Genomic DNA, 25,708 nt, shown 5'->3' on the forward strand with positions numbered 1-25,708 from the left:
CATTATATCTAATGCAAAAGGGCGTTATTAATTGGCCCAGGTATCAGTGCTCACTCCTGCCGCGAAGCATACCGTAAGCTACATATTTACCTCCAGCCTGCTTCTCAGAACAGGGCTATGCAAAAAAAGCAAACTTAGTTCTTACAATAAACTCCAATTCCTATTCAGCCACAATCCATTTGACCTTTTTCCAGTACGCACACTGTAAATAGCTCTCGTGTCCGCGACAAAATGTTTTCATCACCCAGGCCCCCGCCTTCTTATGACGAGAACGATGGTGAACGAGATGAAAGGTCGATCGTCGCCACCGATGATATCATGCTTCTGCGCCCGGACGAACACCGCGAAATTCAGACATCTCAGAGCTCGAATTTGGCTAGGGATGAAGCTGAGCCCGGAAAACATGGCAAAAAGCTCCCTGGGCTTGCCTTCATCAAGCGCAACAGCGACAACTTCTGGAAGGCTTGGAACGTGTACAGACATAAGCCGTGGAACATGTGCCTTCTGGTCCTTATTGGCACTCTCTTCGCTGTTGGCCATCACTTATTTTACCTTAATCTCGATGGCGAAGAAGCTATCAACCAGTCCTTGATGCTACGCTATGGAACCATCATCGCATTCTGTGCTAAAGCCAGTCTCGGCACTGCTGTTACTATTGCCTTTCACCAAAGAGCCTGGAGAGTAGTCCGTTATAAAACAGCCCGCATTGAGACAATTAACTCTATTTTCACTGCCAATTCCGATATATTCTCTCTCTTTACCTGGAGCTCTATTCGGAAAACTAAAGTCGGTACCCTGCTTGCTATTTACTGCTGGCTCACTCCTCTTGTTGTGATATTGACCTCTGAAACTCTCTCGGTTGTCTTTGGGGTATTTGAAGAAGAGACTTCGTGCCCCTCTGTTCGGACTTTGAACTTTGGAAACGAGGAGAACATATATTGGCGCAATCCTATGAAAATAAATGACCAGCTTTTGACCTCGATGTCATTATGGAATACGACTGTTCCCCTTGGTGGGAGCCCTTCAGACTCCAACCCAGAGGGTTTTGACTACTACCATGGCCCTAGCCGGCAGTTCGACATGTTCATTACCACCAAATCGACACTCATGAGCGAATCCGTAATTCGCAAGGAAGCAACGGTTGAGATTTGTGGAGTGGGATGGAACTGTTCCTCTGTCGTTAGCTTTGTTGCTCCTGGCTACAAGTGTCAAGAGTTAGCATCCGGAGTAAACTCTGAAGTCAAGAAGCTTGGGAATGCTACAGCACCCTTCAACACCTCTGTGCTTGCGCCACTGGGAAACTATACCTATTATGCCATCAACGACCAAGGAGACTATGGCGATCCCCAAATAGTCTCTAGGGCTGGGGGGATACCAATTCAAGATCCCCCCTACCCAGACAATCTCGGGGCCTTCAGGACCGAGCCTATCATGTGGATCGGTTACGCAACCGTCGATGATCTTTCAGTCCGTCAACCGGACGAACCAGGCACAGAGGAATACATGAAGGCCTACACGCCAGTCATTATCGGGTGTGAGCATTACGAAGTCAATTATACCGTCCAATTCAACTACACAAGGGGTGACAAACTTGTTGACGTTAAGGGGCGGGAATACCTCAGAAAGATTATTGATACGACCTATATACCCAACGAAGACCCCGACAAGAGGCTAAAAGACAGAACGCGCGCTATCCCTGACAATAATTACATATTCCCCAATGACTTCAAAAAGTACCGCCGGATAGCAGCCTACCATTCCATTGGCTCTAGGTTGAGGCAGTGCCTTAATGGAACTATCAAAATGCCATATAACGATGTAAGGTCGGATCTTTTGTACACGCGTTTGCTCACGCGGTTAAATTACCTCCCGGTCAAGGAGCTTCGCCACGGCATACAAAGACTCTACGAGGACATGATCATTTCGATTTTTGAGGAGCCTTCTTTCACGGTTGTCTCCTGGGCCGCTGATAAGAAACCATCCGGCACTGCCAAAGGAGGTCCTTCAACGGCCTATCCTTGCCGGCGTCACAGGTTAGCTACTTTCTTCCACTATAACATGACCCAGCTTCTTATCGTGTATGCGGTAAGTATATTCTTGGCGGTTATTGGCGTGTCAGTAGGTCTACAGGCCTATCTGGAGGAGGGTACTATGCGTGATATGAAGCCGTCGTCTATCATGGAAGCTTCAAGGGCATCTAATCTCCACGTGCTGGGAGCGCGCGAAGGGTGTAATGTCAAGATTGGGTATGGTCTTGTACATGAAGAGGCTGGTAGAAGTGTTAGAAGTTTTGGGGTCGAAGGGAATGTGCAGCAGTAATGACAGAGGACGGTTATATTACACGATGGGTCTAGTGTAGAAGATCTATCATCGTGGCTTTGATCAAACAACAGAATATCTTCTCTCAGTAGAGTGTAATTACGTGCGATAATGTCCATGTTGACATCTAGTAAAAGTCACGGATCGGTGATCAGCACGGGTAGACAGAGTCAACGAGAGACTTGACAGTTGAATGAGTGTCTGCACTACTGGGAGCGCGCTCGATGCCAGCTCTCTATCTTACCGGACGGACGCGGGTCCATGCCCCGGGCGTGCGCGCGGCAGGGCATATAGATAAGGTCATAGAATTCCCCCTCGGCTCGAAATGGTCGCCCCTAAGCGCTGGCTAAGGGTGGGCGGGCTGTATTGGCGCCTCCAATTCTCACGGACAACTGCAAATGCCCTCATAGCGAGTGTCTACCCGGTCTCACCCTCTGGTCATGTTGACCAGCTCAACAACGTATCGCCAGTGTTCTTCACGAGATCAGCCGAACCAGCCATCGGTAGGCTGCTCAATAATGGCCCTGTGAGCCTGGTATCTGTCAGTTGAGATTGGCAACCTGAATGAACCAGTGGGCGTCCTCTTGAAGACCCCTACCATATCATTTCTGTCTTTGGGCATTAGCATTTAGATCTTTTAAAAGCTAATACTTGTTGACCATAAGCTTTTTGATCATTATTTGCTTGCAGATGTCGGGTATCGGGCTCTTGTTGAACCATGTCCTGCATTCCCGGCTGAACTTGTCTACCCATCCGCATACGCTTTTGTGTTCTTCCCGGTACAGTATGGCATGCTTTTTGAGAGGTATCTTTACTCAATTGCTCGGAAAGTTGATTGGACAATGGCACCATCCGTCATCGGTCGCATGACCCTGAGCGACGATGAAATCCGCATACTGGTTACAGATCGACAACACCTCCGAATGACTGCATATCACGCAGCTGCCAGCATCTCTCAACCTACCGAGGGCGGCCTCCCCGCATATATGCACCTCCTTCACTCTCAGCCTTTACAGTGGGTTGTCTGGTGTACCTCAGACTGATGTCTCGGCAGCTGCAGCATTGGCTCAAAAGCCGCCCACGGCCCGCGGCCTTCCACATCAGCGTCCCATATCGAACCACTGCGGACCCTTCTCAAAACAATTAGACACTATACTTTGTTAATCGTCTGAAGTGCTCAAAGTTTGTCAAAAACAGAAACTCATGTCCAATTGACTCATTGAAGACAAATGCATGGGTGAGGTCGGTTACTCGGCCTTTAGGGTTGAGGCTTAGACATACACGATACGATACGATTACGATGAACCCAATAAAGCAGATACACTACCACCAAACCACAGCAACCAGAAACTTTATAGAAACAAAAGGGTCTCTTTGTCTCATGGTCTCGTGCTTCTCAATCTGCAGTGGCTTTGACAGCATCTTTCGGGGTTCCGGAAGTGTTTCGGGCTGTCCACGGAGTCCGTGCAACACCAAACTCCGCGCTCTTCAGCGAGCTAATATGAGACGACACGGGAAGCAATCTTATGTAATCATTCATCGGGCTTATGGTCTAGGGGTATGATTTTCCCTTCGCATCTTCGATCTGACAAGATCAGAAGCAAGATCTCTGGGAAAGGTCCGGGGTTCAATTCCCCGTGAGTCCATGGTTTTTGCCATCCATGGCAATCCTTTTTGTTCGTTGCAATTACGGTTGGATGATTGACTATCATAGGATGGTTTGGTGGTGGTGAGGACAAGGTTGAAGACATTTGAGCTGGAACAAGCTTTGGCTAAAAATGATGTTTGGAGTCAAAGCTCCTGGATAACAACTGAAAGCATCCGGGTGTCGTCCAATCAAGTAAAGTATGGTAAATGGGCAAAAAGAAATGCAATCAGATGGACTCACGGGGAATTGAACCCCGGACCTTTCCCAAGCGTCGATTCAAAGATGCGAAGGGAAAATCATACCCCTAGACCATAAGCCCTATCATTGGTTGATGATTCGTTGAGGGATGAAGTCTGGATTGCATCTATGATTTGTGTCACAGTGGACACCCTTGTCGCGTAGGCTCCAACAATGATATTGAGAGAAAACGAGTTTGACTGCCAATTTTTGTCGAATAATAGCTTAAACTTGAACTTGGACATATTGAGAATTGCTTAAGCGAAAAGGTCTGGAACATCGTGCTGATCGATCGAGATTCGAGATGCCCAGAAAAGCAAGTCTCCGTCGTGCTACGTAGTACAACCACATGAGTTGCCTGTCATCATTTTGTCTTGGAGCAAGTAATGTCTGGCACGCATCAATCACAACTGACTCCAGTACCAATTAATTATATTTGCAATGCACGTCATAAATTGATTTCTCAAAGCACCAGCACCAGCACCAAATATCTACTCGCTCTCCGTCACATCTCAAACAATAGCGCAAGCTGACGAGTTGTCCAAATAACATGCAGGTATAGGGTGGTTCACAAGCATGGAGATGCCTGCACTCGAGGTCTTTGCACGTAGGAATATTAAGCTTAAAAATTAACAGAATCCTGATTTGGAAACAAGGGTTCGCAAGCCAAGAGATCAATTGTGTAAGAAGCTATGCCAAGAGGACCTCTCAGCCTGTGGTACCGTGCAGATGAAACGGCTGTCCTTGTCTTTATCTGGAGAAGCTGTGATGTAATTGTTGCGGGTGGTGATTTCGTGGCGTTGGCTGGTGGATTACAGATGAAGAGGCTTATGGATCCGCAAGGTCATGTTATTTCCATATGAATATCTACTTGGATCAAATGTCTGATGTATCAGCAGATTAAATTCACAGTCATCATGAATAATGCTTTGTTATATTCCCGCGGATATACAACTTGTTACTGAGCAGAGGCTCTGAAGGATGTTGCGGATGTCCCGGCACTAAAGACCCCTGGGCGCCAAACCTTTTTATCGGGGCTGGAGATTACTGGCCATAGCAGAATCAATGTGTGACGTAGTGTGACCCACTTCGGCACCCTGCTTAACGACCTTTACGTAGGAGATGTTTCTTGTTTTGAAAATGGCTGATCTTCACTGACAAGCGGTTAATCAGTCCTGAGACTAAACCCGAATTGCTCATGTTGTGACGACTGACTAATTCCAGCCTCTACCGCAGTATCACTACAACTTTTCTCACCTCACTAATCGCTCACCTTCATCCCTTTTTTTCTCTTTACCATGCATCTTCATGGGCATGGCTTCCAATAATAATCGCCTTCAGCCCTCGGGCCATCTCAATGTGACGGGCCATCACAATAATCGTCGCTCTCCAAGTCCCTCGTCCTCACGTCCCATGCCTCCCGATCCCGGAAGTCCAGGCCCCGTCGAAGAAACAGCATCGGATTACTTCAACCCGCTGAGCCAAGCGCCCTCAGCGCAGTCGCAGACATCGTTATCATCGTTCCCGCGCTTTCCATCGCAAACATCCCTTTCGGCATTTCCATCCTATCAAGAATCGAATTATCAACAACAGCAGCAGACGAGACGAAGACCGCCGGTCGATCAGGCTAGACAGCCTAGTATCCGCATCCGCCGAAGTTCAAACGGGTCGGTTTATTCGAATCATAGTGTGACGAGCCAGTTTGATGGGTTTAGCGATGATGGGAGACCGAGGAGCATCTCGCAGCCTGAGCGCGCGAGGGTCTCGGATGGGCAGAGTGCGCTGGCTCGTCATTCCAGGAGGGTACCGCAGGTGGCGATGCCGCGACTTACAGAGGAGGGTGGACGGCCGAGTCTGGCGGAGTTAGGGATCAGTGATGATCAGTCTGCTCCTTTGTCGCCGACTGCTTCGCTTCCTGATGAGAATACGAATGGGAGGGGTGGGCTTGGTCGGCTGCGTCGGGCTAGTCGCTTCTTCTGGCCTGGGCATCGTCGGCAATCTGGGGAGGATCAAATGGCGGTGCCGATGGGGCAACGAGATGATGATCGTCGCGATGATGAATATGACCAGGAACTTGTGGATTGGCTCGATGTCATCGGTAAGAACATTCACGCCACCTATACCATCAAATCTAACAACCACAGACCCCGAAGTCCAAACCCTTTCAACGCTTACAAATGTTCAAAACTCCCTCTTCGTTCCCGATCTCGGAAAATGGGTCAACCGCCGACCAACATACGCTCTATCCCGACACGATCCCCAGGCAGACTGGGCACGAGGCGCTGTTGAGCAAGAACGACGTCGCGAAGCTGCGCTGGAAGCACAAGAGACCGCCACGATCGAACCAATTCCAGAAGCAGAAGCAGAAGAAGAAGATCAACCTCGTCTTCCGCAGCGGAGTAACACCATCACATCGCGTTTGACAGACTCGCACTACGCGGCGCTTCCACATGGAACAAACCTTGATGGCTGGACGCCGGAAGAAAAGGCCGAGTTGGATGATCATGTTCGACACATGCTGCACTCGAGACGTGCGAGGTTCAAGCGTCGCATGAAGGGTTTTGGTCAATATGTCAGAAGACCTCTTGGTTTCCTCGTCACGCTTTATGCTACACTTATTACGCTTTTCGGTCTGGCTTGGGTTCTGTTCCTCATCGGCTGGATTTATGTCGGCGAGAAACAAGTCTATGCAATTCACGTCATCGACAGTGTTCTTGTCGCGCTCTTCGCCGTCATGGGCGATGGTCTCGCGCCCTTCCGAGCTGTTGATACATACCATATGTTTTTCATCTGGCGCTTCTCACGATTGATCAAGAGAGCTGAACAGGGAAAGAAACCGAGGAATAGATTACAGAAGAAGCGTGTTCCTCCGGGTGTGTCCACAAATCCGGAGCATTCGCACTTGACGGGTCATCAGGCTCGTGCTCTTCTCGAAGCTCAGGACTATAATCCTGAGAGAGACGGAACGGTCGGCACTGTCGACAACCAACCTCAACCGAAACCTGAAAGTCCTGAGACTGTTGACCTAGAAGGCGCCAAGTCCAACAGTCCTGATTCAGACATGCCTGCCCTGACGTTTGCTCAGTTCAAGAGCCTGCAGCACCATCAGAAGAAAATGGCAAAGTCACACAGTTTCTACAAACCCCATGAGACATTCACACACTTCGCCTTTCCCCAAAAGTACCTCATCGCCATCGTCATTCTCCTCGACTGCCACTCCTGTCTCCAAATATCCCTCGGCGCATGTACATGGGGCATCGACTACCACACGCGCCCCTTCGCTCTGACGACCGTGATCCTCTGTGTGAGCATAACCTGCAACATCACAGCTGGACTGCTCATCAGCATCGGCGATCGGAAGACGAGAAAGAAGGACGTGTGGGAGTTGTTGGACAGGCAGGAGTTGACGCAGGATGCTATTACGCATATGGAGAAGAAGAAGAAAGAGGAGGAGAAGGAGAAGGAGAAAGAGAAAGAGAGGGGGTCGGATAAGGATGGGGAGTCGAGTAAGGGTGATGGATCGAGTAGTAGGACGTCGAAGGAGTTTAAAAAGTTGGTGAAGCAGAATAGTTAGAGGGTTGTGGGATGAAGGATATATGTGGATATGATGATTACGGTTAATAAATAGTTGATACCTACCTAATTTACATAGATCATGAACACGAATATTTGTATCGTCTAGTCTACACCCTCGACATGCATGGCATCAACAACCATGTCGTCTATAGACACCCCTCTGTGATTTACCAATCCACTGGGAGTTGACACTGGGAGTTGACATCTCCGGCAGTTCGGTCCGCTTATCTGTCGATCAGACGATGATGGGCCAACGCAGCCGATTTCGGTAACTGCATCTGATTATTCTCATGCCATGATAGATGTACGAAAAATGTGTATTTGATAACCCCGCTTGGTGTTTTGTGGTACGATGTGTCATTGAGAATGGCCTGTGCCTCGGACGAGGGTGGTTCAGTCTTGATCAAATTTTTCACTTCTAAGTGACGATGCAAGTGAGACTGAGTATGGCGTAGTGCAAGAGTGCAAGGGAGTATAGCAGATGAAGAATGACATCACGGTAGAGAAGTGATGTGAATTAGTACCATCTCGTGGTCTTCAGTATAGCATTTGTAAATAGTATAGTATAGTATAGCATATCGACATAATCATCGACCCTTCAAACATTTTTTCTTACACACACATGTCTTTTCCTCATTCTCTTGCATTTTTCATCAATCCAATCATGAGGAAGCGTTCTGGCCGAAACTTGAAAGCTGATTGGTGACGACGAGACCAGCGACACTGGCAGAGGTGAGAGTGGCGAGAACACCAGAGATGAGGGCGGAAACAGCAAGCTTGGCGACATCACCGCCGCGAGAGGGGGCGAGCTGGCTGAGGATACCGATCTGGATACCGAGGGAGCCAATGTTGCCGAAACCGCAGAGGGCGTAGGTGGCGATGAGCTGGGAGCGGGGGGAGAGGCCGTAGAATTCGTTGTCCTTAGGGGAGGGGTTGGTGAGGAGGCTGAAGGCCTTGTACTCGTTCTAAGATGTGTCAGTATCTGATAAGATGCAAGTAAGAGGGGAGGGAAACGTACGGTGATGATCTTCTCGGCGATGAGCTTGGCGACGGGGAGGATATCGCCTGTCTTGTTGGATCCGTTGGTGCGAGATACACCGAGGAGGAAAGACACGGGGAAGAGAAGGTATCCAAGAATGAGCTGGAGAGTAAGAGGGGGACTGTTGATGTTGAGGTATCGTCCCCACCAGGTCAAGAGACCATTGATGAAAGCGACCAGAGCAATAATGCAGAGAAGAGAGCAGACGATGGTACCGGCGATCTTGATTCCGAGCCATGCACCATTGGCGAAAGCGTGAAGAGCATTCTCTGCCTTGTGCTCATCATCATCAGGGATGACTACACGTCCAGCTGTGAGGGTCTCTTCGGTCTCGGGATATCGCATCTTGGAAATAGCCAGAGAGGCAGGAATAGACATGATGCAGGATGACACGAGAGCTTCGCGGTTGAGACCGAGACCAATGTATCCGACAAGTACGGATCCTGAGATGGTAGCGAATCCACAGGTCATGATCTGGTGAAGCTCGGCCTTGGTCATGTGAGGAACGAAAGGACGGACAAGCATGGCTGATTCTCCCTGGCCGATGAAGGGTGTAGCTGCAGCGACGACGGCTTCAGCGCCTGAGACGCCGAGACCCCAGAAGACGAAAGTAGCGAACTTGACGATGAACCATTGGACGAAACCGATGTAGTAGAGAACCTGCACGAGGGAGATGAAGAAGATGATGGCGGGGATGACGCCAAAGAAGAAGTTGCCCGTGTTGGCGACGTCTTCGCTGGTCAGGAATGCAACACCAGCCTTGGCGAAGCCGAGAAGATCAGCGGCGCGGTCGGCGATGAAGCGGAAGATGTCGTATCCAACGGTTGTTCGAAGAACAAAGAGACCGATAACGTATTGCGTGAGCATACCGCCGATGACAGTGCGCCAGTTGATTCGCTTACGGTCCTTGCTAGTAATCCAGAGGAGGAAGAGGAAGACGACCATGCCGAAAAGACTAATAGCGCGGTTCTCACGGGTATTATCAGCGACCTCCTCCGAAACAAAAGCGCCGACGAGAATAGCAGCTACAGTGACGGTAGCGCCAGCGAGAGTGCGCAGGTGAGACGGGACGAGCTCGTAGATCCTGACAGCTGTGTGAAGCCAGACCTTCTTGATGGCGTTGGAGACATGGCGGCTGGGAACGTGGAAGAAGAACAGACGGAGGGTGATGGCGAGCCACACGAGGAAAGGGACAACCCAGTTCTTGTCGTTGCGGTGCAGCACGAGAGATGCGATCCACCAGCCTGTGAAGAGGCAGAAGAGGATGAGGTGGATTATAGGGCGGCGGTAGCGATATACGGGGCCGAGACGTCTGCGCCAGCCGATTACAGCGGGGGTGTCGCTGTGGGAGTTTGCGCGGGCGGACTCGTCGACGACGCCTGCTTCGTGCTTCTCGTGGTCGCTGTAGTCAGGAGGTGTAGGCGCTGTCTTTTCCTTCTCGTGGGAGTGGCGCTGGGGAGGGATTACACCTGGGGCGTCTGTTGTGCCGGTTGTGTAGACGGGATCATCGTGGCCAGGGATGTCGACGCGGGGAGAGTGGTGATGGTGTTGGTGGTGGTGTTGGTGGGAGGGCTCGAGAGCTGGGTCGGGATTATGGTGGATGTTTGAATCAGCCATTGTAACCGCTCTCTCTCTCTCTCTCTCTCTCTCTCTCAACTCAAATTGGGGTATAAAAAAAGGTGTAATTGAGGGTAGAGGTGAGACCTCGGAGCTTCAGAGCTTGAGCAGTGAAGCACAAGAGAAGAAGAGAAGACCCTTGGGAGTGCGAAGGCGAAACAAGGGCTTTTGTTCAGAAAAGTTTTAGCCCTAGACTTCAAAACTGGAGACAACAACCGACACTGAGAATGGAGTCAGACGATGGGACTGAACTGAACTGACAGAAGAGACGATCTTCGTGGGTCGACAATTTTTTTTCTTAAACGTGGGGATTGCTTGACTTTTTTAACCCAGCTTTTTTGCCTCCAGGTGTGTAGTATAGTGCGATTGGAGGGGTGTGCCTTGTTGGTTTATCTATACATTATGGGTCCGTTGGTTCAATTAAACCCCAGACTAGACTTCAGCCAATGTTTGTTCAGACGACGATCTTTTTTGAGGAGGTGAGCACGAGGACAAGAACAAGGATTCATGGGATCTGGACTGTGAGCTTATCAGTTGGGGGTCCATATATTTCGGAGATGCCTTGCACCTGTATATTTGGAGTTGAGTCAATCGGAAGAATAGAGATGCACTGCACGTGTGTAACAGTAACACAGCTTTATAGTGTCACTTTACACTGAAGAGTATCTCATCTTCAACACTCTGTGTTCTGTATCTTCAGTACCTCATGCTCTGTATGAGGTTCTCTGTATCTTCACATTTGGTTGTAGTCGCCACCCCCGGCCTAAACCTCGGCGTGTACTATACCTAATCCAGAAGGTTGCTGGAACGTTTGAAAAGCTCAACTTGATCTTCTCCACTGACGTAGTCTCCACAAACGGAGAAAACGCTCGTTATTGGCATAGCTCGGAGACCCTTTGCCCACCACTTACTCAGTCATTGACCAATAAATAGACTTTCTTCTTGATTCATTGGGAACTTGTGTAGCTTGGCTCTCGGTCACCATTTAGAGTGTCTCTTCCCCCGGCCATATCTGATACAGACCATGAGGACGTCCTATCTGTGTATTGTATTACTCTAGATAAGAGTGTTGATATCTGTAGCAACATCTAGACCTGACTTGTGAATCAAGACCAAGCCCATTTCTCATCTCCATCTCCGATCCTCTCTCCACTCTCTCCATCTCCAAAAGCCACACCCGTTCTCAATTCTCTCTAACCCAAATTCAGTCCCCCCCAAAAATATGACTATCACTCTTTAGGTAGGTCATTCTGTTCTCGGCTTACAGCTTCAAAGAGCCTCGTTATGTAACACTCATCTCCTCCTCCCCCCAGCTTGCCCAGACTTGTCTGTCCCCCAGTCCTTGAGCTTATCGACATGCATCGACAGGGATTCTGATAGCCACTTCCCCAGCTTCAGCTAACGGGCCCCCTTCACACCATCTTCTCCCTCCGAGGCTGGGGCTATCTGCAAATAACATGGCGCGCCGCACACATGTCAGCCTGTGTAAAGAGATAGGCATGGATATTTGTCTCCTTCCATGAAAGATGTAGTCGTTTTGATGTGACAGTGATTGTCGGCCATCTCCGTTGATATCTCGGTCTGGCCCGCCCGTCAGACTCTATCAAGACGACCGTTGTATTGGGTTTTCGAAGGTGACAGAGTACGACTTGACCACTTCCCCTCAATTTCTTGAGTGCATGCATTGTCAATCTGGATCTAATTCATCTTCGTTAATCTACTAATCGTTTCTCTCATTTACATCGTGACTCCATACATCACATGTTTCTTTTGTCCTTGCCATATATGGCATCTCGCTATCTCCTCTTCTCTTCTCTTCCATCCCACCTTTGCCGAATTGCCTTTGCATGTGAGATCACGATGACCTCTTTTTTACTTTAGCTACACTGATAAGAGGCTATCCCACTCTTCCTCCTCAAATCACCGTAAACCATTGCATCGATATCGTCTCTTTCGTGTTTGTTCGCACGAGATCCGCCGGCCGATGAGCCATTACTAAGCGGCACAGCTGAGCGAGAGCGACGGCCCGGCTTGGAAGACGGTTATCTCGGTCGTCACGGGATTCGTGTAAATAGGCTTGTATCGCGTCGGGCCTTGCCGTGTATTTTCATGAGGACATTCGCGTCTCGGCTTAGTATCTACTCCATCTCCCGTGTAGACGATGAACCGCGAAGTGCCGGGACAGACTTTTCCGGCCTCAATCTTGACGAGTGTCAATCCCAGGCCTTGGTGGAATCGGGCCTAGTCACCTTTGCTTGGACATGTTTAGGTGTTCAATCGTGATCATCCTTTCACGATTGATCAGTCACAAAATTGTAGTCGTCGCGACTTCATCATTGCATGTACCTCGTGTTCTTATTAAATATAATCTATCAATACTCCAAACTCCATCGCACTGCTGCCTATTACAACGACCCTCATACAATATCCTATCCTCCTTTTACTCTCCACTTCTAAACCTCCTGTTAAACTCTTCAACCGCAACCCCTATCATCTTGTACAAGAATCCCCTCTCACTGCCCTCACCAATTGGAATAAACGGCCCATTAGCTCCTCCTCTTAAAGCCAAGCTCACACCCGTCCGCTCCTTTGCGATAGTCTGGACATCCTTCAGAGGAACGTCCCACTCGCTTGTCAGACGTCGCGATCGGATCAGCAAGATCCGAGCATATGTCACCATGACGACCATATCTTCTTTGGGTAGCTCAAGATGTCCAATGTACTGCTCATCAAAGTATCGCCCGTTGTCAACTTGCTTCAGCCAGTACTGGCCGAGAGCTTCCCGCGGGTTGTATGGGCGTACGATACCATCATGTGGAATGTATCGTGGGTATCGTGTACGATCCAACTCTTGACCGTCAAACACCGTTGTAGTGTTGCGAATACCTTCACTGACATTGCTTGCCATGTCAAGTACACCAACCGCTGGCTTGGTAGCCAGTCCAATCATGCCCTTGCCGACACCCTTGAAGAATCCCAGAGCGCCCTCCTGTTCGGCACCCTCTAAGGGTTTGCGTGCAAGACCACCAACGCCTGATGCAACACTTGTGATAAAGCTGTTCGCGCCAGCAGTAACACCGTACAAGGCGTGCTTCGGCCTGTTGCGAGCCCTTGTGATACGACGACGGTCCTGGAACTGCTTGTCCAGTGACGCTGCTGCCAGTCCCTTACTGAGACTGCCTGTAAACTTGGAGAAACTGTCACTGAATCCAAACACCGTCTTCTTGGCAAATGAAGCGGCACCCTTGGCGATGCCTAGACCAAACTCTTCTGGCTTATCCGACAAGATCAAGCCCTGGTACGGTTCGTAGAACACATCTGTCACACCCGACGAGATGCTATTGAACAGACCCACAGGGTTACCGAGGAAGTCGGCAGATCCCAGAATCTTGTGGATCTGATACATGACCTCCTGACTGTAGTGGCTGGAGAAGTTCTGAATAAGTACCGCTGTAGTCACTCTCACGTTGTCCAGGATAAGCGCATTGAACCGAAGTGGTGCATCGTTGACGTTTCCGACAGCCATGGTCATGACGTTGAGGAAGAACATGATAGGGTTGCGAGATGATGTCTTGTCCTCAGCGTTGACACGTTCTGTGCGCATGAAACTCAAGTTAAGCTGCATGGGCTGGATGTTGAGAACCTCAAAGTAGATATCTTGACCAGCTGGTTGGCCTGATGGCTCAGGAATGTCAAGATCCTCGTCGCACAGCTTGCCAGAGTCGTCAACCTCTGTCCAGCTGGCGCCAGGCACATTTGTGAAGTCAAGAAGAGCAAACACAAAGTCCTCATCCAGATCAATTGTCATTTCCTGCAGCAGAATGGTCGCGTACTTGATGTACAGCACACCATACGAATCATCCTTGACACGGCTGACCATGGCGTGCAGCGATGGATGAGCCTCCACCTCCTGCGCCTTCTTTGGCACAACGCTGGGGTAAAGGACCATAGGGAAAATGCCACCGTACAATTGATTGTCGATCTGGATCCACTTGATTGCCATCGAAATTGTCTGGATCAAAGGCGAGTCGCTGTACCGCAATTGAACGTCGCGGAAAGTCAAGTAGGCAAGTTCCTTCATCTGTGCGTTGACCAAGGAGACACCAATACCCGCCAACTTGAGCTGCGCGCGGAAGGTAGCGCCTGTATCTTGATCCTTGACCTCAAAAGCCTCGGGGCCAGTATTGGTCCTAGCCAATGCCTTGGGCTTGTACATACTCTTACTGGCACGGAAGTTACTGAGAATCAGTGTCTGCTTTGGTCCATCGGCAGCAACGTTGATGTCGACAATCTTAGGAGCTCCAGACGAAGTATGGAACTTCATCGGGATCTGGTTGCCGATCTCAGCCAGTTTGACATGTCGTTCCTTGCCATTTGCAGAGATAATGATCTCTCGGAACTTGGCAGCAGGGAAATCCCAAGCATATGGCATGATGCTGCGAGGCGGAAGGCGATATCGTATTAGTCGCCATCCACTGCGGTCCTCGTCCCCATCTTCGTCGACATTGGGATTGGCTTGCCAGAACATGAACTCAACATCACTCTCATTGCGCATCGAGTACGGCCAGTTCTTCTTCTCCATGCTGAGGTTCAAGAAGACAGTAGAGTTCTCCATAAGAACCTCGATCTTGACAAGGTTCTGGCGTTGCCCAGCTTTAGCGATCTTGACATAAGTTGTACCAATGTCCGCAATGTTGAAAGGAGATGTCCACTGGTTATTCACACCAGGGTAACAGAGACACAGCTGCTTGACCTTTGACTTTTGCATGAAGTGCAGAGGTTGCAGAGCGCCATCGCCAAGAGTAAGATAGCCAGAGGAGCTGGATTCACGAACAAGAATCTCTCCATCCATCTTGTTGTGTAGAACGAATCGAGGAGCAATCGTAACAACCTTGGTGAGCTTGTACTTGCCCTCGCCAGATTCGACAGTGACGCCAACATGGATTTCCTTGTCCTTGGTCGCTGAGTTTAAGACAACCTCAGTAGTACTGCCGATAGCATCGAAACTCTGAGGCTTGCTCCATTCCGAGTCTGCAACCTTGAGAAGAGCTCGGTTACGATGATCATCGTTGCCATAAGAAAACATGAATGGAAGAGCCTTGGGCCGCTCCCGATCAGATGTATCCATGAGAGGGAATTGACCTGCCGCTGGCTTGGCTTGTTGAAGGAAACTCTTGGCGCGGACCTGAACATCGACACCAGTCTTATTCAACACAACATAGGGGCTGAACACTGTGATCTTGGAAGCACCTCCACTGTTCGGAATCTTGAAATGATGCAGTGAAAGATGTAGCGGCAATCCCTTGTCATCCTTGACAACAAGCTTGTACTCCTTGCGGAACTCTTCATTCGTGCCTGAGTTGATGATTGCGAAATCGCTTGCCTTGAACACTGTGTCTTGCATGTCGACGCTGAGGAGGAGAAGGTGTGAAAGCTCAACAACGTGAACTGGGCTTACACCTCCCTTTCGCAAGAAGTTGGTCCAATCCTTCTTAGTATTCTTATCGTATATGCGATACTTGAAGTCGTATGGAAGCAGATTCTCGAGCGTGACCGGTGCCGAAAGCTTGACCTTCATGTACGGATATTGCCTGCATTTGTCAGTATCGTTGCACGTATCGAGGGCAGTAAACTTACTTGGTCAATGGGTTGCCCTTGTCAAAACGGGCATGAACCTGAAAGTAGAACGGATCGCCATTCTCTCCCTTGCAGACGACCTGTTTGGTAGGTCTCTTGAGCATGTCTCTCCAGAACAGATGATCGGTACTCCACTGATACCCGAAGCCACCATCAGGTCTAACAATCACTTGCTTCTCAAAGACAGCGCCCACAGGAGCAGGTCGGGCGTCACCGGGTGCAATCTTCTCAATCTTGAGTAGATGACCCTCCTGTACATCAAAGATACCAAGCTCAACTGGGATCTGTGTGGCATTTTCCACAAGGAGTGGAGATCTGAAGGTCACATACTTGATGTTGTCGGTACCCAACTCGACCTCAACACAGAGACGATGCAGGACATCGGCTTTAGGGCGAAGACCATACAGGTATTCACCTTCACGGTTGAGTCTCACGTTCTTCACGGGATCAAAGCCACTGCCCTCCAGCTGGATGGAGACGTAGTTATGATTCGACTCGGTGAGCAGGTTCTCACGCATCTTCTCCCAATGCTCAAAACTCCAAGGAGCTTCCTTGCCATCCTCCAAGCGGAGGTTGATAGGCTCGTCGCTGGTTGGACTCTTGGAGTGGACGACGACATCAAAGCCAGTGTAGTTTCTGATGCGGTAAGGTGCTTCCACACCACGAGGCTTATCCAACACATCCTCTTCGGATGTAAGGAACTGGAATGACTTGGAAGCCAGAGCAATTGAAGCAGTGGTGATGGTCACATCGAAAACCTTCTTGGAAGCGACATCAACAGACAGCAGTCCTGAGATAGGGTCCCTGGCTACACCAAAGCCAACTTGCCATGGCTCGAGAAGGGGTTCCCAGCTGGACTTGGCGAAGTTGTAGACATTGGAGTACAGGTCAATGGCAGTCTCGGCCTTTAGGTTCGACGACCAATTCTCAGCTGAAGCAGTAAAGTTCTTGATGCCCAAGTCAAGGATTGGAAGTTCGTGGACGTCGCCAATCAGGACAACACGAATGCCGTCCACGGTTGCAGACAACGTCTCGTAGTTCTTTTGGGCAACTTGCTCTGGTGTCTTGCCCTTGTTATCGGCATGAGTGACGGCGTGAGAGGTTGCAGTCACCTTGCTTCGACCGGCGATGGTAGACTGACCTCGTCCACTGGCAGAACGTTGCTTCATTCCAGCGTTGCGAAGCTCTCTAGCTTTCTGCTCAGCTGGAGTCTCTTTGACTTGCTTGGGCTCATTGCCAGACAACTCGCTCGCTTTGCTGATGATCTGAAGAACAAGGAGAATATCGCGGAGTGACAATCGCAAGACAAGTGGTTCAATGTCCACATGAATATCGGTAGCCTGAGGTTTAGAGCTATCCATGCTCAATTGGACTGAGAAATCATCAATGATACGTAGACGAGACGTCTCGAATCTGTCCATTCTGCACAAGAACATGCCGATTTCGGAAATCTGGAACGTTAAAGCATGTTGTTGTGAGAGAAGCATCTGTCGGATAGATAGAACAACTGCCTCGGAGCTCGATGTCAAGGGATTGGCGATCAGAATCACTTGCGCGTCGACTAAGTTGACGCGGAAAGCAATACTCATGGCAGACTCCTTCTTCTCTTGCTTCTGAGTGACCTCTTCACTCTGCCGACGCGAGATTTCCGACCGCGGACGCGAGGCGTTACCCGCATAAGAGACTTGCATAGACTCGGTGTCGGATTCTTCAGGTGTCGTCTCAGCGATACTCTCATCATCCATTGGGCTGCCCTCATCAACTGTTAATGCCTCCATGGCGAATTTCTGAATCGCGAAGAGGTAGTCGAGCGCAAAGATGACTCGTGGACTGTCGATGGTAGCCATGGCTATCAAACTCTTTTCCTTGCCGCCCGACATGGTAACGCTAGCCATCAGCTGTTGCACGTCCTTGTTCATTGATGACATGATACGACGGAACTTGTTGGTCTCGCGCGGCCGACTGTCGTAGATTGTGAATGATCTGATAAGCAGCTCTGCCTCGAGTGAACCGTCGGAGAGCATCCTCGTCTTGACCTTTGTGTCATCAAGGGAGAACCGAGATAGGCTGGACCTTGCAATGTCATGAACAGGCTCATTCTCTGGTGCATTGATCAGTTCAAGACCAATGGTGTTGACACGGAAGACAAGATCAAGCTTGGTCCACTCCTTGTCAATGGAGCCAAGTTCAGGCCCAAGATCAATAAGACTCTGGTCTTCGCCAGACTTGTCTTCAATGTTGGCTGTGCGAGCGCGCTGTAATGTGCCCTCGTCAACTGCCTTGGCAGCTTCCTCCTCGTTGTCGTTACCTTCGCCGGCGAATGCTGCAGGCACAGACTTGGAGATTTCCAGAAGGAACTTGACTTGGTACTGAGTGAGTCGCAGGTTGAAGTCAGACATCGTTCCTTCTATTTCGGTCTCTGGTCTCTTAACACCAGACTTGTGCTCAGCATATGTGATGTTGAATCCAAGATCGACATGGTCAATCATCTCGAGCTCCTCTGAATCTCCGCCAGCGTAATGGAAGTCGGAAGTGAGCTTGATGTTGCGAATACCAGCAGACAGCTTCATGGCAATATCTGAGTTCTCGCTGTCGTCCAGAGGGGTGAACTTGTTCTGAGCGTAGATCTCACCCAGGTAAGCAGTGATAACGTCCCTCTCAGTCTGCCCTGGCTGTTGCACTCGAGGGAAGACCACAATTGGAGTGTTGACAACGACATCGAACTTGAAGCGACTGGGGCTCTGTTGTAATTGATTGGCCTGGTTCATAGCAGCTTGGCGCGCAGCGTTGTAAAGAGCCTGCATCTTGCCAAACTTGACCAAGAAGTCAATGATCTTGCGGAATGGCTCCTCCACAAAGTTCACCTTGACGGAACCAGCACGAAGGAAGACAGAACTGTCATATCCAGGATAAGCCTTAGGGTTTGAGGAATCGAAGGTTTCGTAGCGGAAGTCTGCCAAGTCATCTCCTTGAATGGTCACAAGCTTTCGTAGGTGTGAGTCCTCTGAGACGCCGAGATTAACGTCGTCAACGAGCGAGAGATCACCAAGCCGAGCCGAGATACGCATAGTCTTTCCTCGGAGGAAGATACCAGCATCGGCCTTATTGAAGGACAGCGTGGCAAGTCGAATGCCGTCATTGTTGAGGATCAGCCTGATACTCTTCAAGTCAACCTTGACTCGAATAGATCCTGTGTTGGAGTTTACTGAGGGCGCGTTGACGACCGCTACAGCAGTATCGACGCTCTCTGAATCGTCATCATCATCCAGTAGAGCCTTGTTGTTATTCGACTCGTTTTCGTTATTCGTAAAAGTGATGAGGATGAAATCCAATAGCGTAAGTAGTGTCTTTCGGGTAACGACCAAGTTGATTGTGGATATGACAGCGTTGATGTTGGTCTCTACACCTTCGTAAACAGGCATGAACTCGGGAGACAAGGGGTTGACCTTGACAAACTTGACGTGAACCAAGCTTCGGCCCTCTTTGAGATCCTCGCTGTCACCAGAGGAAATGATAGATTTGAACTCAGCGGAAGGGTTGTCAACAAAGTCATCAACAGTGACCGAGCCTAGTGAAACATCCGCGACCATATCGAATGGTCTGGTGTAGAATTCCAGGTCGAATCGCTCAGCAACCAACTCAACAAGCAAGGCATCAGGCTTCTGTCCATCAGGGTCACTTCGGTAAAGTGAACCCTTAAGGGTATCAACCTTGAACTTGAACTCGAAGATGCGTTGCTGGACTCGGAGCTGCTCTGCATCACCGCCATCTGGAGCATCCTCAAAGTCATCATCATCTTCATCCATATCATCAAGCACGACAGCGGTTTCCGATTGCATAAAAGGGAAAGGCGTGGACTGTCTTCGCTCACGCTGAGACTTTCTTCGTGATCGGTTGGACGAGTTGCTCTTGAGACGAGGCCGAGATGGCTCCTTGCGTTCCTCCAATCTTGGTGCAGGCCCGCCAAACTTGGGGATAGCTACATCGATGACCTTCATCAGATTCTTATACTTGGTGTCAGATACAGTGGCGTGAAGCATTGGCAGATGTCCCGAAACTTTGAACTTGGTCAAGTTGGGTGCCTTTGGCAGAATGGAGGTCTCGACAATGAAGTCGACATTGATTCGCTCAACAACATGAAGATGAGCTTCATCCGTTTTCTCAACCAACTGAGCTTTGGTGTCCTCAACTGAGGGTCCGATAAGGACTTGGGTTGACGTCAACTTGACAATAAACTTGTCGTACATGACAGACTCGAGTCGTTTGAGATCTTCATCGCTGTATGCCTGCTTTTGTTTCGATTGGATCTCCTTCATTGTGCTTTGGTCTACCAGTTCACTGTTGACATGGATATGACCCGCGTCTACAATCAAACAGGTAGAGTTCTCTGTGGTGATACTGACAGGCACGATGATCAGAGGTGCTTGGAGATCCAACTCAGCATTGATCGTCTTGTGCTCCTCCAAGGCGAACTCGAGACCCGCTCGAGTCTGTTCACGAATGCTCTCAACGGTCGCGCCGGCACTCTCCATGAGGGCGGTAATTGACTCCATGTGACGCTCAGGCGGTCTGAAGAAGTCGGCGATACCAACGACAAAGTTAGGGTTCCAGATGACCTCGAGAGGCTTCATCTTTCCGACAACAGCAATATCACCCTCACGCTCGATGGGGTTCTGCTCAAACTCAAACTGGAAGAAGGGGTCTTCCTCTGGCTGCTCAAGTTCGGCCAATGACAGTCGCTTACGCTGCTTTTCAGTGGGTGCATCCTTGACCCGGACAATCTCAGGGTAGACTGAGTCTGGTGTTGTGCCATCGTTGACACGCAGGCCGCCAAGGCTGACATTCGCAAGGACCGAATCTTTTCTTTGTAGCATCTTGGCTTTGAAGACATCAAAGTGAAGACTGAGGAGATCTGCTGCGTGATCGTGAGGGCTCTTCTTGAGTGTAAAGCTACCTGTGCTCAGAGATGTCTCGATGCACATCTTGATAGCCTCACGAGGAACATCGACTTCATCGGCAATGGCATTCTTCTCGTCCCAGTCGATGGCCTCGTAGAGCTCTTGTCGTTGCTCCTCAGTCATCTGTGTATTCTCTTCATTCTGTTCGATCTTTTCCTGGGGCTTGGAACCCCACACCCACGAGATCCAGCCCTGTTGTTGCTGTTGCTGCTGTTGCGGTTGGTTCTTGAGAGCTTCAGCGTTCTCTTTCTTAAGCTGGTTGCGAGCCAAGGATCGCCAGAATCGCAGATCCTCGTATGTGAGCTTCCATTCGAGAGCATTGATCTCATCAGTTTCCTCAGCAGACATCTGATGGCCTTGTTTTCTCTTCTTGAACAGCTCGATATATCGTTTTCGATCGTCTCGTCGCTCGCGGAAGTAGTCCCATGACCATTTACGGTTGCGTTCGTGAATCTTCGATAGCACAGCGTTACCCGCAAACTCGAGCCATGCACGTGGATCTTCTTTGGGTCGGACGCCCTTGGGTTGTAGGCGTTTGTATTCTTGGTGTCGAATGAAGTAATGGAACAAATCGACCATCATCAAAGCATCTCGGTATTGATCGTCATCGAGAACAAGACCAATCTCCTCGAAGAGTAAGTTGGCTTTGAACTTGGGTACCTTGATATCGCCCGACTTGTCGAGCTCGATCTTGGCTTGGCCATTGACGGGTCTGAGAATGAACTGATGGTTTGCATTCTCTTGCGCGTCTTTTCCAATCATTTCCCTAAACTTTGCTACCATTTCATCATGTGGCATTAATTCCTCAGACGATGTTGAAGCTTCTCTCCCAGTTCCGAGAAGAGTTGAATCGGTATTCCAGTACACAGCTAGAGCACCCAAGGTGGCCAGCTTGTGGGTGACTGTGTTAGAGTCTTGGATAAAAGTAGGCTTCCATTGGCCATCAGTACTGACGGCACTGAACTCCTCGAGAGTAACACCCAGGGCAAATGGGTGTCCTGGCGCTGAGATGGAGTCTTCATATCGAATGTGTATGTTCTTGACCGTGACTTGCAAGTTGTCGACGATCTTTGTGACCAGACTTTGTGTAAAGCTCTGGCTCTTCTTCTGCTCCTCCTGACTTAAACCTTCCTGGTTCCTCTCCTTGAGCAACTCAGCACTGTCAAGTTTCTCCATCTTGAGGCGCTGTTTCCTGCGATCTTCCTCGTCCTGATCATACTCAGCCTCTTCCTTCGGGCTGGCAAGAAGAAAGACATCCTGAATGAAGACCTTGACAGGTGCACCGCGCAGGTTGGACCAGGGAATGACGAGTGTAAGCTCGCCGAGATGACCCTCCATGACATTTATGGGAAGCTTGAGCTGGTCGAGTGCCTCGCGGCGTAGCTCGAGGTTGCGGAGCTTAACATCGCCGGACCAGATACCGACTTTCAACTGGGCTGGGTCGAAGTTCTTGACATACATGCCCAGGAAGCGGTTAAGCAGGCCAGCGACGAGACCTTCGAGCATTCTGGCGGTGTTGTGGCCGTAACCCGGGCCGGGGAAGGAAAGTTAGGGTTCGTTTTATTTGTTTTATCGAGGGCTCATCTGTCGGCGTGTGGTTGTTGACACGGGTGCCATGCGAGGCTCGATCGGTGAAGCGGTTGCTCTCCTCGGGCGTGAACGTGAGGTATAGGACTTTGTAGAGCGGGGTTACACTCGAGGCAGTATCGTAAGTATTCCCCTCAAGGATTTGGGTGAAATAGAGGGGAAAAGTGGGATTCGGTGGATGAGGGTATTATCGATTATGCCTCTCGAGTAACAAAAGATGGACGAAACTCGGTGATGGAGGAGATGTTGAAAAGGTGGGTTTCGTGTCGGGTTGTGAGTGAGTGAGTGACGCAGCTGGGCCCGGAGCAAAAGTGGGCAGCAGCGGTTTTGGGGAATGGTGTGGCGTGTATGACGATGCTGTTAAAGGTACTTGTTATTTGGAGGTGATTTGGTGGAGCAGCAAGTACCGAATTGGCTTTGAATTGATGGTAGCTTTATTTTTTACGTTCCAACGTGGTCGGGTACCTACCGTAGATTTTAGAAGCTGTTAACAGCTGGACCCAGCCCTGGAGCACATCAAAGCACAGGGCAGCTTTGGTGGGGCATCTTGGAAGATCTTCTAAACAATGACTTGGCAGAGTTGATCTGATCTAACTATCAGGACTATTTTATCGATATCAAAATATGATAGAAGGTTTAGCTATCTCTGCATTCCCCTCCTCTCATCATTACTGGTTTCGGTAGCTATTCTCTTATTCCAAGGTCCACTTCTGGTTGGTGTTTATATCAAAGGCTGCCCACCCGAAGTTTAGAGCTATTCCACCAAAATACAACTCTCATGACGTCACGGCATAGCTTCACATCCATCGCGATGATGTAGGCGTGACAACAAGAACAGAACAAACGGCACATCCATGAATGGTTTGGTCTCCATTCCCGGGCCGGACGGGGCTGTCTTTACGTGTGACAGGCAGAAATTCTATTTCCCCAATTTCCAGTTCCAGGTACAATTACTAAGGAAACTGTAACAAACAAGCCATTACGTAGATAGCTCCTAAGATCTTGGAATAACAGGAAGCTTCCATGATTGTGGTGTCTCCATCGAAAACTGAGCCTCATGGTATTTCAGTTTTAGCTGGCCATCCATTCCAGACCTTTTTTACTCTTTTCTCTTACCATACCTTTTCGGTTATCAGATGAAATCAGCCTGGTCTGGTTGCAGCAGTTACTTGCGTGCTTGTAATTGAACTCTACTCTATTCACATTGACAATGTTCCGTACCTCGTCTCGCTCCCTTTGGGGTGTTGCCTCGAGAGCTTCTTCCAATCGAGCTTCGCAATTCCTCCCCCGCGCATCAATTGCGCCTCTTTTGCGTCAGCAACGCGCCGTTTACTCTAGCAAATCCGACGAAGAGAATCCTCCTCCTCCTAAGCAGCCCATTGACTATGAAGCTGAGCGCAAGCGTGGACAAGAGCTCCTCCAGTCCAACCCAAGTGTTGTTTCATCGAAGAGCTCGGTCGCCAATGCCACTACGGCAGCCCAGGGCTCTAAGAGCGCGGATCAGGACATGACTGGCGAGCTTAAGCATGATATTGTAAGCTTCAATCTAGAGTAACACTCGATTTGGAAGACTCTAACGATTTGTAGGACATTGTCAAAGATACCTTTACTTTTACAGACGTTCCACGCGAATCGAGCATCCTCGGTTTGGCTGGTACCCTGCCCTACCTGGGAACTTCGCTTTCGACTGTCTTCCTCGCTTGGGACTTGAACAAACCAATTCCCACGGGCAATTCCTTCTACGATGCTATCATGGTCGACCATGAGACAGCCAAATACCTGCTAAGCGCCCTTGAGCCTATTCAGCTTGGATACGGTGCTGTCATCATCTCTTTCCTCGGTGCTATTCACTGGGTAAGTCTACAGCTTCACAATGATTGCACATTCAGCTAATCGCTTGTTTATCAGGGTCTTGAGTACGCAGAGAAGCAACCCCTCCGTGAACGAACCCTTTTCCGCTATGGCATGGGCCTTGCTGCTTCTATCGTCGCATGGCCAACTCTTATGCTCCCCATCGAGTACGCGCTCACCTCTCAATTCATGGCCTTCGTCGCCCTCTACTTCGCCGATTCCCGTGCTGCTACAAAGGGATGGGCCCCTCGATGGTACGGGTCATACCGCTTCCTTCTCACAGCCATGGTCGGCCTCGCCATCTTCATCTCTCTTATTGGCCGCGCCAAGATCAAGCAAGGTGATGCCATCACTGCCAAGGGTCTGAGCGACAACTTCGCCAGGTCTGGTATTGCTGATCACGATACCAACTGGGAGAAGCTAGAGGCAGAGGAGAAGGCTCGTCGACGAAAGCAGAAGGAGGAGGAAGAGAAGAAGGCAAAGGAGGCCGAGAAGAAGAAGAAGGAAGAGGAGAAGAAGGGTAAGAAGAAGGATGGTAAGAGTGATGATAAGGCCAAGAAGGGTGATGACAAGAACAAGGCTTCTGAGGAGGGTGACAAGAAGGGTGAAGAGAAGAGCGAGAGCAAGGACAAGGATGCCGAGAAGGACGACAGCAAGGACTCTGAGTCTAAGGACGAGGGTAAGGAGTCCAAGGGAGACGAGAAGGAGTCTGACTCAAAGGATGAGTCCAAGGACGAAGACAAGAAGTCAGAAGAATCATCTGACAAGGAGTCAAAGGACGACTCCAAGCAAGAGTCCGACAAGAAGGACGATAAGAAGGAAAAGTCTGAAGACAAGAAGGAAGAAAAGTCCGAGGATAAGAAGGATGACAAGCCTGATGATAAGAAGGACTAACTTGCTGTCACAACGAGCAAGTTGAGCATGAGCTGAAGCGCTTAGCGATCACAACGGAGTTCCGGGATTTACTGTATTATTTCTTACATGTTGAGTTAATGAATTGATGTGACAAGATACTATGCTTGGATTTGAAGACTATGTATGACATGAGGTAACGGTTATTGACATCACGCTTGAATTGAAGAATGTGATAATATGGATGAAGGCAAATCACCAACTTGATGCATTAAAAAACTAGGTATCTCTGACCCGCCGCGGGTATTGCTTCGCAAAATCCCAAACACAGCCTTGGTCCATGTGTAATTCTATCAGACCCTCGAAGAGAAGCGAAACACTGAAGAC

At 49.6% G+C, this 25,708-nt stretch overlaps 6 protein-coding genes and 2 non-coding genes across 8 annotated transcripts; 5 read left to right on the forward strand and 3 right to left on the reverse strand.

Annotated features, from left to right (window-relative positions):
- The first annotated feature begins 96 nt into the window (after positions 1-96).
- On the forward strand, positions 97-2,485 carry BKA55DRAFT_563647 (uncharacterized protein). The gene has a single exon (XM_046192419.1). The coding sequence runs from the start codon at positions 232-234 to the stop codon at positions 2,317-2,319; it is 2,088 nt and encodes a 695-aa protein (XP_046050819.1). The 5' UTR covers positions 97-231; the 3' UTR covers positions 2,320-2,485.
- Positions 2,486-2,644: 159 nt separating this feature from the next.
- BKA55DRAFT_537670 (uncharacterized protein) lies at positions 2,645-3,362 on the forward strand (the record flags this gene model as incomplete). The annotated part of the gene is made up of 2 exons (XM_046189942.1): positions 2,645-2,845; positions 2,985-3,362. The coding sequence occupies 2 exons, from the start codon at positions 2,645-2,647 to the stop codon at positions 3,360-3,362; spliced, it is 579 nt and encodes a 192-aa protein (XP_046050820.1).
- A 498-nt stretch (positions 3,363-3,860) lies between these two features.
- Positions 3,861-3,965, forward strand: BKA55DRAFT_t138. Its single transcript has one exon. It is a non-coding gene; the product is annotated as a tRNA-Ala (tRNA).
- Positions 3,966-4,198: 233 nt separating this feature from the next.
- BKA55DRAFT_t151 lies at positions 4,199-4,286 on the reverse strand. Its single transcript has one exon. It is a non-coding gene; the product is annotated as a tRNA-Ala (tRNA).
- A 1,067-nt stretch (positions 4,287-5,353) lies between these two features.
- On the forward strand, positions 5,354-7,879 carry BKA55DRAFT_611480 (uncharacterized protein). The gene is made up of 2 exons (XM_046196664.1): positions 5,354-6,302; positions 6,349-7,879. Exons 1-2 carry the CDS (start codon positions 5,513-5,515, stop codon positions 7,776-7,778), a joined length of 2,220 nt encoding a protein of 739 aa, XP_046050821.1. The 5' UTR covers positions 5,354-5,512; the 3' UTR covers positions 7,779-7,879.
- Positions 7,880-10,473, reverse strand: BKA55DRAFT_563653 (Na+ dependent nucleoside transporter C-terminus-domain-containing protein). Its single transcript, XM_046192420.1, has one exon. The coding sequence runs from the start codon at positions 10,434-10,436 to the stop codon at positions 8,379-8,381; it is 2,058 nt and encodes a 685-aa protein (XP_046050822.1). The 5' UTR covers positions 10,437-10,473; the 3' UTR covers positions 7,880-8,378.
- A 2,403-nt stretch (positions 10,474-12,876) lies between these two features.
- On the reverse strand, positions 12,877-22,537 carry BKA55DRAFT_688272 (uncharacterized protein; the record flags this gene model as incomplete). Its single annotated transcript, XM_046199180.1, has 2 exons — positions 12,877-16,027; positions 16,074-22,537. The coding sequence occupies 2 exons, from the start codon at positions 22,535-22,537 to the stop codon at positions 12,877-12,879; spliced, it is 9,615 nt and encodes a 3,204-aa protein (XP_046050823.1).
- A 1,063-nt stretch (positions 22,538-23,600) lies between these two features.
- Positions 23,601-25,499, forward strand: BKA55DRAFT_674179 (uncharacterized protein). Its single transcript, XM_046198048.1, has 3 exons — positions 23,601-24,152; positions 24,206-24,472; positions 24,527-25,499. The coding sequence occupies exons 1-3, from the start codon at positions 23,829-23,831 to the stop codon at positions 25,361-25,363; spliced, it is 1,428 nt and encodes a 475-aa protein (XP_046050824.1). The 5' UTR covers positions 23,601-23,828; the 3' UTR covers positions 25,364-25,499.
- The last annotated feature ends 209 nt before the right edge of the window (positions 25,500-25,708 follow it).

The sequence above is a fragment of the Fusarium redolens genome (assembly GCF_020744475.1).
Source record: "Fusarium redolens strain MPI-CAGE-AT-0023 chromosome Unknown BKA55scaffold_6, whole genome shotgun sequence".
NCBI lineage: Eukaryota > Fungi > Ascomycota > Sordariomycetes > Hypocreales > Nectriaceae > Fusarium > Fusarium redolens.

Coding starts and splice junctions, on each gene's coding strand:
- BKA55DRAFT_563647 (XM_046192419.1), top strand. CDS start 232: ATGTTTTCATCACCCAGGCCCCCGCCTTCTTATGACGAGAACGATGGT.
- BKA55DRAFT_611480 (XM_046196664.1), top strand. CDS start 5,513: ATGGGCATGGCTTCCAATAATAATCGCCTTCAGCCCTCGGGCCATCTC. Junction 6,303..6,348: donor GGATTGGCTCGATGTCATCG/GTAAGAACATTC, acceptor TAACAACCACAG/ACCCCGAAGTCCAAACCCTT.
- BKA55DRAFT_674179 (XM_046198048.1), top strand. CDS start 23,829: ATGTTCCGTACCTCGTCTCGCTCCCTTTGGGGTGTTGCCTCGAGAGCT. Junction 24,153..24,205: donor GCGAGCTTAAGCATGATATT/GTAAGCTTCAAT, acceptor AACGATTTGTAG/GACATTGTCAAAGATACCTT. Junction 24,473..24,526: donor TCCTCGGTGCTATTCACTGG/GTAAGTCTACAG, acceptor CTTGTTTATCAG/GGTCTTGAGTACGCAGAGAA.
- BKA55DRAFT_563653 (XM_046192420.1), bottom strand. CDS start 10,436: ATGGCTGATTCAAACATCCACCATAATCCCGACCCAGCTCTCGAGCCC.